Below are 14,023 nucleotides of genomic sequence, written 5' to 3'. Positions count from 1 at the left end.
GTACCACTTGAGCACTTTGTTATCTGCAATGTCGCTTTCAATGAGTTGTATACATACACCCCAAAATCACCTTGTCCCGGAACCTATTTTATCATTTCTCCTAATTCTTCACACCAACATGTATCCCTTCACAATTCTCATATTTAATTCAATCTGCCACATATCCACCAGCCTGTCTATATCCTCTAGATGTTTGTCACTATCTCCTCACATTTCAGAATACTTACTTTGTGTCTTGTGCGCCTTTTGAAGTTCTGACCTATGTGTCTAGATCATTAATACAAATTGAGAAAAGTAACGTTCCTAATAATGACCCTTTGAGTACACCATTATACTTTTCTGTATTCTGCAGAACAATCATTTATGACTGTTTTGTTCCCCTTCAATTAGCTAATTTTGTATTCATGCAACCATTGTCCAATTGATTTCATAGGCTTAACTTTGGCATGTTTATTATGTAGCATCTTTTCACCTTTTGGAAATGTATGTATATATCATATTAACAACATGAATTACAATGGTTGCACTGCTAGTAATCTTCCAAGAATCCTTCGATTCTGGAAAAGTCTGAAATGATTGGAAAACTGTCAATGTAAAAATTCAAAAAAGGAGACAAAATGCAGTTAACTATGGGCATCTGTCATTGGCAAAATGTTACAGTCTATTTTAAAGGATGTAGTAGCAGAGCATTTGAAAGTATGTTATATATCCAAGCAGAATCAGGATGGCTTCATCAATGGGAAATCATGCCTGACAAATGTATTAAAATACTTTTGAAGAGGTAACAAGCGGATGAAAAAGGAGAATCTAATATAGTTGAATTTATAAAAGCCATTCAATAAGGTATTGCACTTAAGGCTACATAATAATATAAGCATCCAAAGAGGTGGAGTAGTCTATTACCATGGATGAAGGATTAGCTAACAAGTAGAAGACAGAGTTGGGATAAAGAGGCATGTTCAGAAAGGAAAGGTACAACTAGTGGAATGCCACCAGAATCAGTGGCCATAATTGTTTACAATATATATTAATGAATTGGATGAGGGGAGTGAACGTACTATCACCAAGTTTGCAGGTGCCATAAAAACAAGTGGGAAGGATGACACCGAGTCTGCAGAAAGTTATAAGGTTAAATGAGTGGGCAAAAACTTAGCAGATAAAGTATCATAATGGAAAAGTGAAGTTATGTACTTTGGCAGGAAGAATGAAGGATCTCCATATTATTTCAATGAAAAAAGCTTGGCAGAAAGTTCCAGCGCAGAGGGATTTGCAAGTCCTCGTGCTTAAATCACAAAAAGCTAACAACCAAGTGCAGTGGGCATTAGGGAAGATAAGTAGAATGTTGGCCTTTATTTCAAAGGGAATGGAATGTAAAAGTAGTGAAGTATCAGTAAAATTATGCAAGGCACTAGTTAGGCCACATCTAGAAGGCAGACCTGTAGACAGTCAGAAAAGGTTCACCAGGTTGATCCTGGATGTGAGGTACTTGGTTATGAAGAGAGGTTGAGTTGATTGGGCCTTGACTTATCGGAGTTTAGAAGAATGACAAGCGACCTATTAAATATACAGGATTCTTAAGTGGGATCTTGGCAAAGTTGATGTGGAGAGATCGTTTCACCTTGTCAAAGAGTCTAGGACCAGAGGGCATAATTTCAGAGTCAGGGTCACCCAGTTAGGACAGAGAGGAGGAGGAATTTCTTTTGAGCATAGTGAATCTGGAATTCTTTACAATAGAGGGCTGTTAAATATATTCAAGGCCAAAATAGATCCACTTATAATCTAGAAAGAAATAAAGATGTATGGGGGATAAAAACAGGAAAGTGAAGTTAAGGATTATCAGATCAACCAGAATTTCATTGAATGGCGGAGAAGACTGAATTGGTCAAATGGCCTACTTTTGCTCCTATGCCTTAAAGATTCTCAATAGCTTCCTTTGTTTTTTTTTTAAACTTGTTACTTTTGTTCTGCTTGCATTTTATTTGACTCATGTTATCTTCTCTCGTGAAATCTATCTCCCTCCTTTCTTTGGTTTGACATTTGCAACATATCCACTTGATAATTTCTTTCTTCATTCTATGATGGATCGAGCTTTTTTTTGTTACATTTTCTTCAATATATACCTTCTTTGTAACGCGCTTAAGTAAATGGAGACCACACCTACACAAATTTGCTGTAACAAAAGTTCTAAACAAGTTTAACATAACTTTTCTGCTTCATGTTTCTGTTCTAGAAATTAACTCCAAGCATTGTTTGTACTTGTTATGGCCTTGTTAATCTCTCCTGCTTTTAATAATTTGAGAGCTTGTAGTTTGTTATTTTCCAAGGCCTTAAGTTCTTTTCCAGAAATGCACCATTTCACACTTTTTTGACTTCAAGTCCCTTTGTTATGAACCTCTGTATTCAGAGATTTTATTAATATTGCCTTGTATCAACTTTCCTTTGTATTCATTGTGTCTCCCAATTTGGTGTCATTTGTAATTTTTAAAAATGTGCTTCCCATTCCTACATTCTAAATGGTTATGTAAGTGGATCTGAAAAAGTAATGTAAAAGTAATCTATGTAACACTGCCTGTGGTGCATTACTTCCCACCATTCTCTCAGTCTGAGTAAATAGAGTGAAATTAACTGCAATCTTTCCTCACAGGTAAAATTCTGGATCTTGCTGTGATACAATCATATCAGTTCTATAATACAGTGATCAAAACTGTACACGGTACATTAGCTATGGCCTAACGTGTGTTTAATATTGTTCTAGCACAACTTCCCTGTTCCTGTATTTTATACAGTAAAAAGGAAATACTCTGTACATTAACCTTAACCACCTTATCTGCATGTCCTGCTCCCTTTAGGAATCTGTGGGCACGTGGTCCGAGCTCCTTTCTTTCCTCTACAATTCTTGGTATCTTATGAATTGTTGTTTGTTTGCCGTTCCCAAATGCAGTACTTTCACTGATCAAATTGGATTTGGCACTTTTCTTCCAACATGCCCATACTTTCATGCAGTCCTCAGCTTTCTTCCACATTATAAAAAATATGGCTAATTGTACCTCCTGCAGATTTCCTAATTACACCTCCTACCCAAATCATATTAATGTTTCTCTTCATACCAGATGTTAGGCCCACCACGTAGGGGAATTTGGGTTCAAAAACCAACTGAATATACAGAAAAACCTACAGACATTGTTTTACAGAAAGCTACTTGTTTTTGTTTTCAGCAAACTAGTCTAGATCAATCATTCAAGCCCAAAAACTTTAATTACCAATATTTCTACCAAAAAGAAGTCAACAAAAGCAGAAGCAAGTCACCTATTGACATACCTTCACCTTTTTCGTCAACCATTACAACGTCTTTCCATCCTGACTTTCATTGTACACTATTGAAAGGAGGGCATGAGAACCAAGCCAAGGCAGTGTGACATCAGATGCACACAGTCACTAAAGCAATTCTTTCACAGCTTCACTTAATTCAAACTTGAGCTTAACATGGGATTTGCTTTTGAAGATATAGTATTCTGACATACAGGGAACCTGCTTTTCCCCTTAGTGTATCTTCTCCTTAAAGGAAAAAATTAGGAGGTATAATAAAAAGGCTGTAAAGTTAAAAATGGAAAATTATGATGTGAAAGCTGAATAATGTATATGTATAGGAGCAGAATACCAGAGTTATTTGTATTCTTTTCACTCAGGAACAAGCAGCTGAGCGTGAGCATGAGAGAGATGAGTTCCAGCAAGAAATCTCAAATCTGGAGACACAGTTAAAACAGGGACTAAAATCACAAGGAAGTGGTGATTATATAGTATCCAAGGTATATCTTTATCTTAATTTTGCTTTTGTTTTCAGTCAAATATGCATTTTACATTTATGTAGAGAATCATAGAGCTATATGAGTTCAGTTCAATTCATCCATGCTGACAAGGTTTTCAGAACTAAATTAGTCCCATTCACCTGTGTTTGGTCCATATCCCTCTGTACCTGCCCAAAAGTGTTTTAAATTCTAAGATTTTTTTTCTTTCTCAAACTATGAATATTTTAGAATACTTATCTGAGGTGGCAGATATGAAAATATGTGGTCTATATTCTGATCAATTAGTAATAACCTGGCAGCATGCTATCTGGCCCCTAATTGTTTCCTTTTAACATCTGCCTCTTGCCTCACCTGGAAAAAGAAGTGTTTCCTCACACATAAAATTCACTTTTAATTTATTCAGATTGCACCTGTTCCTAATAGTATTAATACTAATGTGTTGGTTACCAACTCCTGTTGCTTCTAATGTCTATTTAGGAAGGCAGGAAAAAGTGTGAATTATGAATTTATCCCAGTCTACAGGGCTATCACTGACTTTTGCCTCCTTATTGCTTTTTCTTTCAACTTTATAATCCCCTAATTCCCTTGGTTAGCCAGGATTGGTTTATCCCTCTCTTTGAATCTTTCCTCCTTACTGGGATATATTTTTGCTGAGTCATGATTTACCTTTATAAATATATGCCACTTCTTGCTTGCTTACTTTCCTGCTAATCTATCTGTTGAGTTCACTATAGCTAACTCTATTTTCATTTCATTGTAATTCCCGATATTTAACTTGAACAGCATGTTTGATGCAATGATACTGACCCTACCCCAGCCTTGAGGCCTGGTTCAAGTTCTGCCGGCTTCAGAGGTTTGTCACAATATCTCTGAACAGCTTGATTAAAAAAATAGCTACCCTGAGGAATTCCACAGAGGGCTTTTGTGACATGATGGTAGTGTCCCTATCTCTGAGCCAGGAGGCAAATCCCACTTGCTCCAGCAGTGTGTAATAACATCTCTGAATAGGTTGATATAAAAAAATCTAGAAATAATCAGATTCCCAAATTCCCTGAAGAAACTCAGCATGAGTGAGAATATTATTGGAATCCTGAGGCGTATGTCGGATTACAGTCTGTAATTTAAGACTTCCTTCAGAGATCTGCTGATAGTTTGGAATTACAAGATTCAACGTCAAATCCGTCCCAGACTGAATGGGGCCTAATATTCTGTAACCACTTTTGCTATGATTTGAAACCATTTCCTAATTGGAGGTGGCAGTCAAAGTAGGAAGGGGTAAGGATGCAACTGGAGGGTGTAGGGTGGCAGGCTGAAGGCCTAGGATGATTGGAATCCATCATAATTTGAAGCAAAGACTGTGTTCATCACTGTGCAAAATATAAAGACATCTTAAAATGATCCTAATGCTCATGAAGACAATTATATCAGACAATATCAAAACCTCTGGAACAGATCAAAGAGAGCACTTGTACCTCACTTAACTGAGGCAAGAATTATCCCAATTGGCCCTTTATTTCACAGGGGTTGGAGTCTAAATGTAGGGAAGTCGTACTGCAACTGTGCAAAGTGAGACCACATCTGGAATACCTTCAGCAGTTTTGGTCCTCTTATTTCAGACAAGATATAATTTCGTTGGAGGCAGTTCAGAGAAGGTTCACTAGAACATCCACTCTATGGAGAAATTGTCTTATGAACAAAGGCTAAACAGATTGAGACTCAACTCACTCCTCCAGTGTCACACTAATTCCATCCTGGGCCGCCTCCATTGTCACAATGATTTCCACCTACAATCCGACCCCACAACCAAAGATATATTTCCCTCCCCACGCCTATCTGCCTTTCATAGGGACCACTTTCTCTGCGACTCCCTCGTCCGCTCCACACTCCCCACTAACCCCGCCACACCTGGCACCTTTCCCTGCAACACCTGTCCCTGCAACACCTGTCCCTACACCTCCCCTCTCCCCTCTCCCCTCCATTCAAGACACAAAACAAATCTTCCACATTAGACAGGCATCGCCTGCACAGCTGTCAACGTGGTCTACTGCATCCGCTGCTCCCGATGTGGCCTCCTCTACATCGGTGAGACCAAGCGGAGGCTCGGAGGGCGTTTTGCAGAGCATCTGTGCTCTGTTCGTGACAAATGACAACACCTTCCGGCCATGAACCATTTTATCTCCCCCCACTCACTCTCCGGGTGACATGTCCATCCTGGGCCGCCTCCAGTGTCACAGTAACGCCACCCGCAAACTGGAGGAGCAGCACCTCCTATTCCACCTCGGGAGCCTACAGCCCAATGGCCTAAACGTGGATTTTACCAGTTTCAAAATCTCCCCACCCCTGGTCTCATCCCATGACCAACCTTTCCTCTCATCCCCGCCTCCTTGACCTGACACAACCTGTCCATCTTCTCTGTCACCAATCCACCTCTCCCACCTCACTGCCCAATCCCGAGGACTCCCCTATCACCATCCCACCTCCCTTCCCCAGCCCCTCCCTTTCTCTCTCTACTTATTTCTGAGCTCTATTCCTCCTCCTCATTTCTGAAGAAGGATCCCAACCTGAAATGTCAACTTTCCTGCTCCTCTGATGCTGCCTGGCCTGCTGTGCTCCTCGAGCTCCACACTGTTATCTCTGACTCCAGCATCTGCAGTTCTTACTATCTCTGGGACTCGGCTCACTGTAGTTGAGAAGAATGAGAGGTGGTCTTATGGAAACATGTGGGATTCTTGAGGAGCTTGACAGGCTAAATGCTGAAAGGATGTTTCCACTAATGGAGGAGCCTAGGACCAGAGGACATAGTTTCAGAGTAAAAGGATGCCAATTTATGCTGAGTTGAGGAGGAATTTCTTCTGTCAGAAGGTTGAGTGTATCTGGAACCTCTTGCCACAGAAAACTGTGGGTGCAGAATCATAGAACATAGAGCAGTACAGGCCCTTCAGCCCATGATGTTGTGCCGACCTATTATCCTACTGAGATCAATCTACCCTGCATACCCTACATTTTACTATCCTCCATGTACCTATCCAAGAGTCACTTAAATGTCCCTAATTTATCTGACTCCACTACCACTGCCGGCAGCGCATTCCACATGCCCACCACTCTCTGTGTGAAGAACCTACCTCTGACGTCTCCCCTGTACCTTCCTCCAATCACCTTAAAATTATGCCCTCTCGTAATGGTCATTTCCGCCCTGGGAAAATGTCTCTGACTATCTACTCTATCTATGCCTCTCATCATCTTGTAAACCTCTATCAAGTCACTTCTCATCCTTCTTCACTCCAATGAAATCCTTGAGTATATTTAAGGCTGAGATGTTTTCTTGATCAGTGGGAAGTCAAGGGCTACGGAGAAAATGCAGGAAAGTGAATGTGAGGTGTGTCAGACCTGCCATGATCCTATAAATGTTTGAGCAGGCTCGTCGAGCCAAAAAGCCTGGTCTTCTTCCCTATTTCTTATGGTCATTCCAAGAACCCATAATTGATTACTTCTATCAGTTAGTGGCCAGTTGAAATTGCCTTAGTGTTTTTATACTTTTAATTGAATAGTTTCCATTGGGAATTATGTGGTTGGTTTTTAAATCTGACCAAAAGTATCTTCCCTCATTGCAAAGCATGGCTTGTTATTGAAATTTACAATCTCATGTAAAATGTTATTCTGGAAGATTGCAGAAGCCATCAGAAGTTGGGGAAGAGTGGTGTAGGGAATATCTTAATGAATTGCCAAATAAACTCTATTGAAACCTTGCAGTTATGCAGACTACCCCATTCTCCTGCCTTCTCCCTGTAAACTTTGATCCTCATACTAATGGAAAACCTACCTATCTCTGTCTTAAATACACTCAATGATTTGGCCCCATTAGTGTTCTGTGGCAATGTGTTCCACTGATTTAGCTTTCCTCTACATCTCGGTTCTAAAGGGTTATCCCTTCACTCTGAAGCTGTGCCTTCAGTTCCTTGTCTCTCCTACTAGTGGATATACCCTGGAGTTATAAAGTCCTACAGCGCGGAAACAGACCCTTCAGTCCAACCAGTCCATGCTGACCATAATCGCAAACTAAACTAATCCCACTTGCCTGCGATTGGCCCACATCCCTCCGAACATTCTTATTCATGTACTTATCCAAAAGTCTTAATATTGTAACTACACCCGCATCCACCATTTCCTCTGGAAGTCCATTCTACATAGGAATCGGTCTCTTTGTAAAAATGTTGCATCCACGTCTTTTCAAAACTTCTCCTCACCGCTATTTGGATTACCTGGCATCAACATAGGCACCGGAAAAGACAACAGCAGAAACAGCCCTGTTGAAGTCGTCCTCACTAACATCTGGGGATTAGTGCCAAAATTGGGAGAGCTGTCTCACAAACTAGTTAAGCAACAGCCTGATATAGTCATACTCACAGAATCATACCTTACAGACAGTGTTTCAGACACCACCATCACCATCCCTGGCTATATCCTGTCCCACTGGCAGGACAGATCCAGCAGAGGTGGCTGCATAGTGGTATACAGTCGGGAGGGTGTTGCTGTAGGTGTCCTCAACATCGCCTGCGGACCCCATGAAGTCTCATGGCTTCAGTTTAAACATGAGCAAGGAAACCTCCTGCTGCTGATTACCACATACTGTCCTCTCTGATCTGATGAATCAGTACTCTTCCATGTTGAACAACACTTCGAGGAAGCATTGAGGATGGCAAGGGCACAAAATGTACTCTGAGTGGGGGATTTCAGTGTTCACCACCGAGGGTGGCTCAGCAGCAGTACTACTGATTGAGCTGGTTGGGTTCTAAAGGACATAGCTGCTAGACTGGGTCTGCGGCAGATGGTGAGAGAACCAACAAGAGGGAAAAGCATACTTGACCTCAGCCTTAACAATCTGCCAGCTGCAGTTGCATCTATCCGTGACAGTATCGGTAAGAGTGACCTTCGCACAGTCCGTGTGGAGACAAAGTCTCACCTTCACATTGAAAATAACTTCCATCGTGTTGTGTGGCACTATCGCCATGCTAAATGGGACAGACTTTGCACAGAGTGTCTAGCAACTGAAGACTGGGCATCCATGAGGCACTGTGGGCCATCAGGAGCAGCAGAATTGTACTCCAGCATAAAGTGTAACCTCATGGCCCAGCATATCCCCTACTCAACCATTACCATCAAGCCAGGGGATTAACCCTGGTTCAATAGAGAGTGCAGGAGGGCATGTCAGGAGAAGCAGCAGGCATACGTGAAGATAAGGTTTCAACCTGGTGAAGCAACCAAACAGAACTACTTGTAAACTAACAGCGAAAGCAGCAAGTGATAGAGCTAAGCAATCCCACAACCAACGGATCAGATCTAAGCTCTGCAGTCCTGCCATATCCAATCGTGAATGGTGGTGGACAATTAAACAACTCACTCAAGGATGAGGCTCCACAAATATCCCCATCCTCAATGATGGAAGAGCCCAGTACATCAGTGCAAAAGATAAGGCTGAAGCATTCGCAGCAATCTTCAGCCAGAAGTGCCGCGTGGATGATCCCCAGTATTACGGATACCAATTTGATTCACTCCACGTGGTATCAAGAAATGGTTGGAGACATTGGTTATTGCAAAGGCTACGGGCCCTGACAGCATTCCAGCAATGGTGCTGAAGACTTTTGCTCTAAAAATTGCACTCCCCTAGCCAAACCATTGCAGTAGAGTTACAATACTGGCATCTACCCGGCAATTTGGAAATTGCCCAAGTATGTCCTGTAAGCAAAAAGCTGGTCAAATCCAAACCGGCCAATTACTGCCCCATCAGTCTACACTGAATCATCAGTAAAGTGATAGGTGTCATCAACAGTGCTATCAAGCAGCACCTGCTCAGTGACACCCAGTTTGGGTTCTGCCAGGGCCACTGAGCTCATTACAGCCTTGGTTCAAACATGGACAAAAGAGCTGAATTCCAGAGGTGTGGTGAGAGTGACAGCCCTTGATATCAAGGCTGCATTCGACCGAGTGTGGCATCAAGGAGCCCTAGCAAAACTGGAATCAATGGGTATCAGGGGGCAAACTCTCCAGTGGTTGAAGTCATACCTGACACATAGGAAGATGGTCATGGTTGTTGGAGGTCAATCATCTCAGCTCCAGGACATCTCTGCAGGAGTTCTTCAGGGTAGTGTCCTCGGCCCAACCATCTTCAGCTGCTTCGTCAATGATCTTCCTTCCATCATAAGGTCAGAAGTGGGGATGTGCAATCATTGGCAAACAATGTTCAGCACCTTTCATGACTCCTGAAACTGAAGATCAGATACTGAAGCAGGCTGTGTTCAAATGCAACAAGATCTGGACAATATCCAGGCTTGGGCTGACAACTGGCAAGTGACATTCATGAAATGCAAATGCCAGGCTATGACCATCACCAATAAGAGACAATCTAACCACCAACCTTTGACATTCAATGGTGTTACCATTACTGAATCCCCCACTATTTTGTATCCAATTGGCAATCTCACCCTGAATCCCATGTGATCGAACTTTTGCTAATTAGTCTACCACACAGAACCTTGTCAAAGGCTTTACTGAAGACCAAGTAAACAATATCCACCACTGTTCCCTCACCGATCTTCCTTGTTCCTTCCTCAAAAAACTGAATCAAGTTTGTGAGAGACGATTTCCCTCACACAGAACCATGCTGACTATCCCTAATCATTCCTTGTGTCTCTAAGTGCCTATAAATCAAATCTTTCAGAATCACCTCCAAGATCTTACCCACAGGTCTGTTGTTCCCAGGCTTGTTCTTACATCCCTTCTTTAGCAAAGGCACAACATTAGTCACTCTCCAGTCATCCAGCATATCACTCATTGCTATAAATTACACAAATGTTTCTGCAAGGGACTGCAATTTCCTCCCCTACTTCCTACAAAAGCCTAGGATACATTTGGCCAGGTTCTGAAGATTTATCAACTTTTATTTTCTAAGAGCTCCAGCACTTCCTCTTTTGTAATGTTAACTATCTTCAAAACATCAGTATTTATTTCCCAGTTTTCTAGCCTCCGTTTCTTTCTCCACAGTAAAAAATGATGTGAAATATTCATTCAATATCTGTCACATCTCCTGAGGTTCAACACAGAGATGACGTCTTTGATCTTTTAAAGGGCCCAACTCTCTCTCTCGTTGCTATCTTGCTGTCACTGTATTCAGAATCTCTTTGGATTATCCTTAACCTTATCTGCCAAGGCGACCTCATAGCCCCTCTTTGTCTTCCTGATTCCCTCTTAAGAATGCCCCTACATTCTTTATGCTGTTCAAGAGATTAATTTAAACCCAGTTGTCTATATGTAATATATTATACTTTATTGTTCTTGGCTAGAGCCTCAATATCTTAATTCATCCATTGTTCTCTAATCCTACTAGCCTTACCTTTCACTCTAACAGGAACATAATGACTCTGAACTCTCATTATCACACGTTTAAATGCTTCCCGCTTATCAGATGTCCCTTTACCTGCAAATTGTCTACTTCAATCAACTTTTGAAACTTGTGGTCTCATATCATTAAAATTTGCCTTGCTCCTATTAAAGACTTTAACTTTTATGGGAGGCTTATCCTTTTCCATAACGATTTTAAAACTAATAGAATTATGATCGTTAAACCAAAAGTATTCCCCTACCATCACTTCAGTCACTTGCCCTGCCTTATTACCCAAGAGAAGGTCAAGTTTTGCTGCTTTTCTAGTAGGAACATTTACATTTTGATAAAGAAACTTTTCTTGAACCCATTCAATGAAATCTTCACCATCCAACCTTCAACACTATGGTAGTTCCAGTCAATTTTTTGAAAATTAAACTCACCTACAGTTACATCTTACATATAAAGATAACAACGTGTAGAGCTGGATGAACACAGCAGGCCAAGCAGCATCAGAGGAGCAGGAAAGCTGATGCTTCAGGCCTGGACCCTTCTTCAGAAATGGGGGAGGAGAAGGGGACTCTGAAATAAATAGGGAGAGAGCGGGAGGTGGATAGAAGATGGATAAAGGAGAAGATAGGTGGAGAGGAGACAGACAGGTCAAAGAGGTGGGGGTGGAGCCAGTAAAGGTGAGTGTAGGTGGGGAGTTAGGGAGGGGATAAGTCAGTCCAGGGAGGACGGACAGGTCAAGGGGGCGGGATGAGGCTAGTAGGTCAGAGATGAGGGTGGGGCTTGAGGTGGGAGAAAGGGGATAGTTGAGAGGAAGGACAGGTTAGGGAGGCGGGGACAAGCTGGGCTGGTTTTGGGATGCGGTAGGGGTAAGGGGAGATTTTGAAGCTTGTGAAGTTCACATTGATACCATTGGGCTGCAGGGTTCCCAAGCGAAATATGAGGTGCTGTTCCTGCAACCTTCGGGTGGCATCATTGTGGCACTACAGGAGGCCCAGGATGGACATGTCGTCTAAGGAATGGGAGGGGGAGTTGAAATGGTTCGTGACTGGGAGGTGCACTTGTTTAGTGCGAACCGAACGTAGGTGTTCCGCAAAGCAGTCCCCAAGCCTCTGCTTGTATTCCCCGATGTAGAGGAGGCCACATCAGGAACAGCGGATACAGTATACCACATTAGCAGATGTGCAGGTGAACATCTGCTTGACGTGGAAGGTCTTCTTGGGGCCTGGGATGGAGGTGTAGGGGCAAGTGTAGCGCTTCCTGCGGTTGCAGGGAATAATGCCGGGTGTGGTGGGGCTGGAGGGAGGTGTGGAGCGGACAAGGGAGTCACGGAGAGAGTGGTCCCTCCGGAAAGCAGATAAGGGTGGGGAGGGGAAAATGTCTTTGGTGGTGGGGTCGGATTGCAGATGGCGGAAGTGCCGGAGGATGGTGCGTTGAATCCGGAGGTTGGTGGGAGGCTGGTGGCCTAAAGGCCCTCTGCTTCCTCCTGTCCCGCAGGCCCGACCAGTTCCCCTCCACTGACGCCCTCATCCGCTTAGCTGAACTTGTCCTCACCCTTAGCAACTTCTCTTTCAATTCCTCCCCCTTCCTACAGACAAAGGGGGTGGCCAAGGGTACCCGCATGGGCCCAAGCTATGCCTGCCTCTTTGTAGGTTACGTGGAACAATCCCTCTTCCGTAGCTACACTGGCCGTAAACCCCACCTCTCCTTCCGTTACATTGATGACTGTATTGGCACCGCCTCGTGCTCGAACAGTTCATCCACTTCACCAACACCTTCCACCCCAACCTTAAGTTCACCTGGACCATCTCTGATACCTCTCTTTCATTCTTGGAACTCTCTGTTTCCATCTCTGGCAACCACCTGGAAACCGATATCCATTTCAAGCCCACCGACTCCCACAGCTACCTAGAATACACCTCCTCCCACCCATCTTCCTGCAAAAGTGCCATCCCCTATTCCCAATTCCTTCGCCTCTGCTGCATCTGCTCCCAGGATGAGGCATTCCACTCCCGAACATCTCCGATGTCCTCATTTTTCAAGGACCGCAACTACCCCCGTCAGTGGTCGAGAACGCCTTCGACCGTGTCTCCCACATTTCCCGCAACTCATCCCTCACACAACCGCTCGCCACAACAACAACCAAAACAGAATCCCCCTCGTCCTCACGTACCACCCCACCAACCCCCGGATCCAACGCATCATCGGCTGACACTTCCGCCATCTGCAATCCGACCCCACCACCAAAGACATTTTTCCCTCCCCACCCTTATCTGCTTTCCGGAGGGACCACTCTCTCCGTGACTCCCTTGTCCGCTCCACACTCCCCTCCAGCCCCACCACACCTGGCACTTTTCCCTGCAGCCGCAGGAAGTGCTACACCTGCCCCTACACCTCCATCCCAGGCCCCAAGAAGACCTTCCACATCTGCTAATGTGGTATACTGTATCCGCTGTTCCTGATACGGCTTCCTCTACATCGGGGAAACCAAGCAAAGGCTTGGGGACCGCTTTGCGGAACACCTACGCTCGGTTCACACTGAACAAGTGCACCTCCCAGTCACGAACCATTTCAACTCCCCCTCCCATTCCTTAGATGACGTGTCTATCCTGGGCCTCCTGTAGTGCCACAACGATGCCACCCGAAAGTTGCAGAAACAGCACCTCATATTCCGCTTGGGAACCCTGCAGCCCAATGGTATCAATGTGAACTTCACAAGCTTCAAAATCTCCCATCCCCCAACCGCATCCCAAAACCAGCCCAGCTTGTCCCCGCCTCCCTAACCTGTCCTTCCTCCCACCTATCCCCTCCTTACACCTCAAGCCCCCCCCCC

General features: G+C 43.7%; 1 protein-coding gene across 2 annotated transcripts in view; it reads left to right on the top strand.

Moving 5' to 3' along the window:
- The window catches only part of pcnt (pericentrin), a 193,198-nt gene that overhangs the window by 53,958 nt on the left and 125,217 nt on the right, over nt 1-14,023 (top strand). For both annotated transcript variants that reach the window (XM_048598706.1, XM_048598705.1), the window contains one exon: nt 3,687-3,806. In XM_048598706.1, coding sequence (XP_048454663.1) covers nt 3,687-3,806 — 120 coding nt within the window. The remainder of the gene's footprint in view (nt 1-3,686; nt 3,807-14,023) is intronic.

This window comes from Rhincodon typus, chromosome 7, assembly GCF_021869965.1.
Source record: "Rhincodon typus isolate 14 chromosome 7, sRhiTyp1.1, whole genome shotgun sequence".
Classification (NCBI taxonomy): domain Eukaryota; kingdom Metazoa; phylum Chordata; class Chondrichthyes; order Orectolobiformes; family Rhincodontidae; genus Rhincodon; species Rhincodon typus.
The sequence above is the reverse complement of the archived record's forward strand: the minus strand, read 5'-3'. Positions and strand labels throughout refer to the sequence as shown.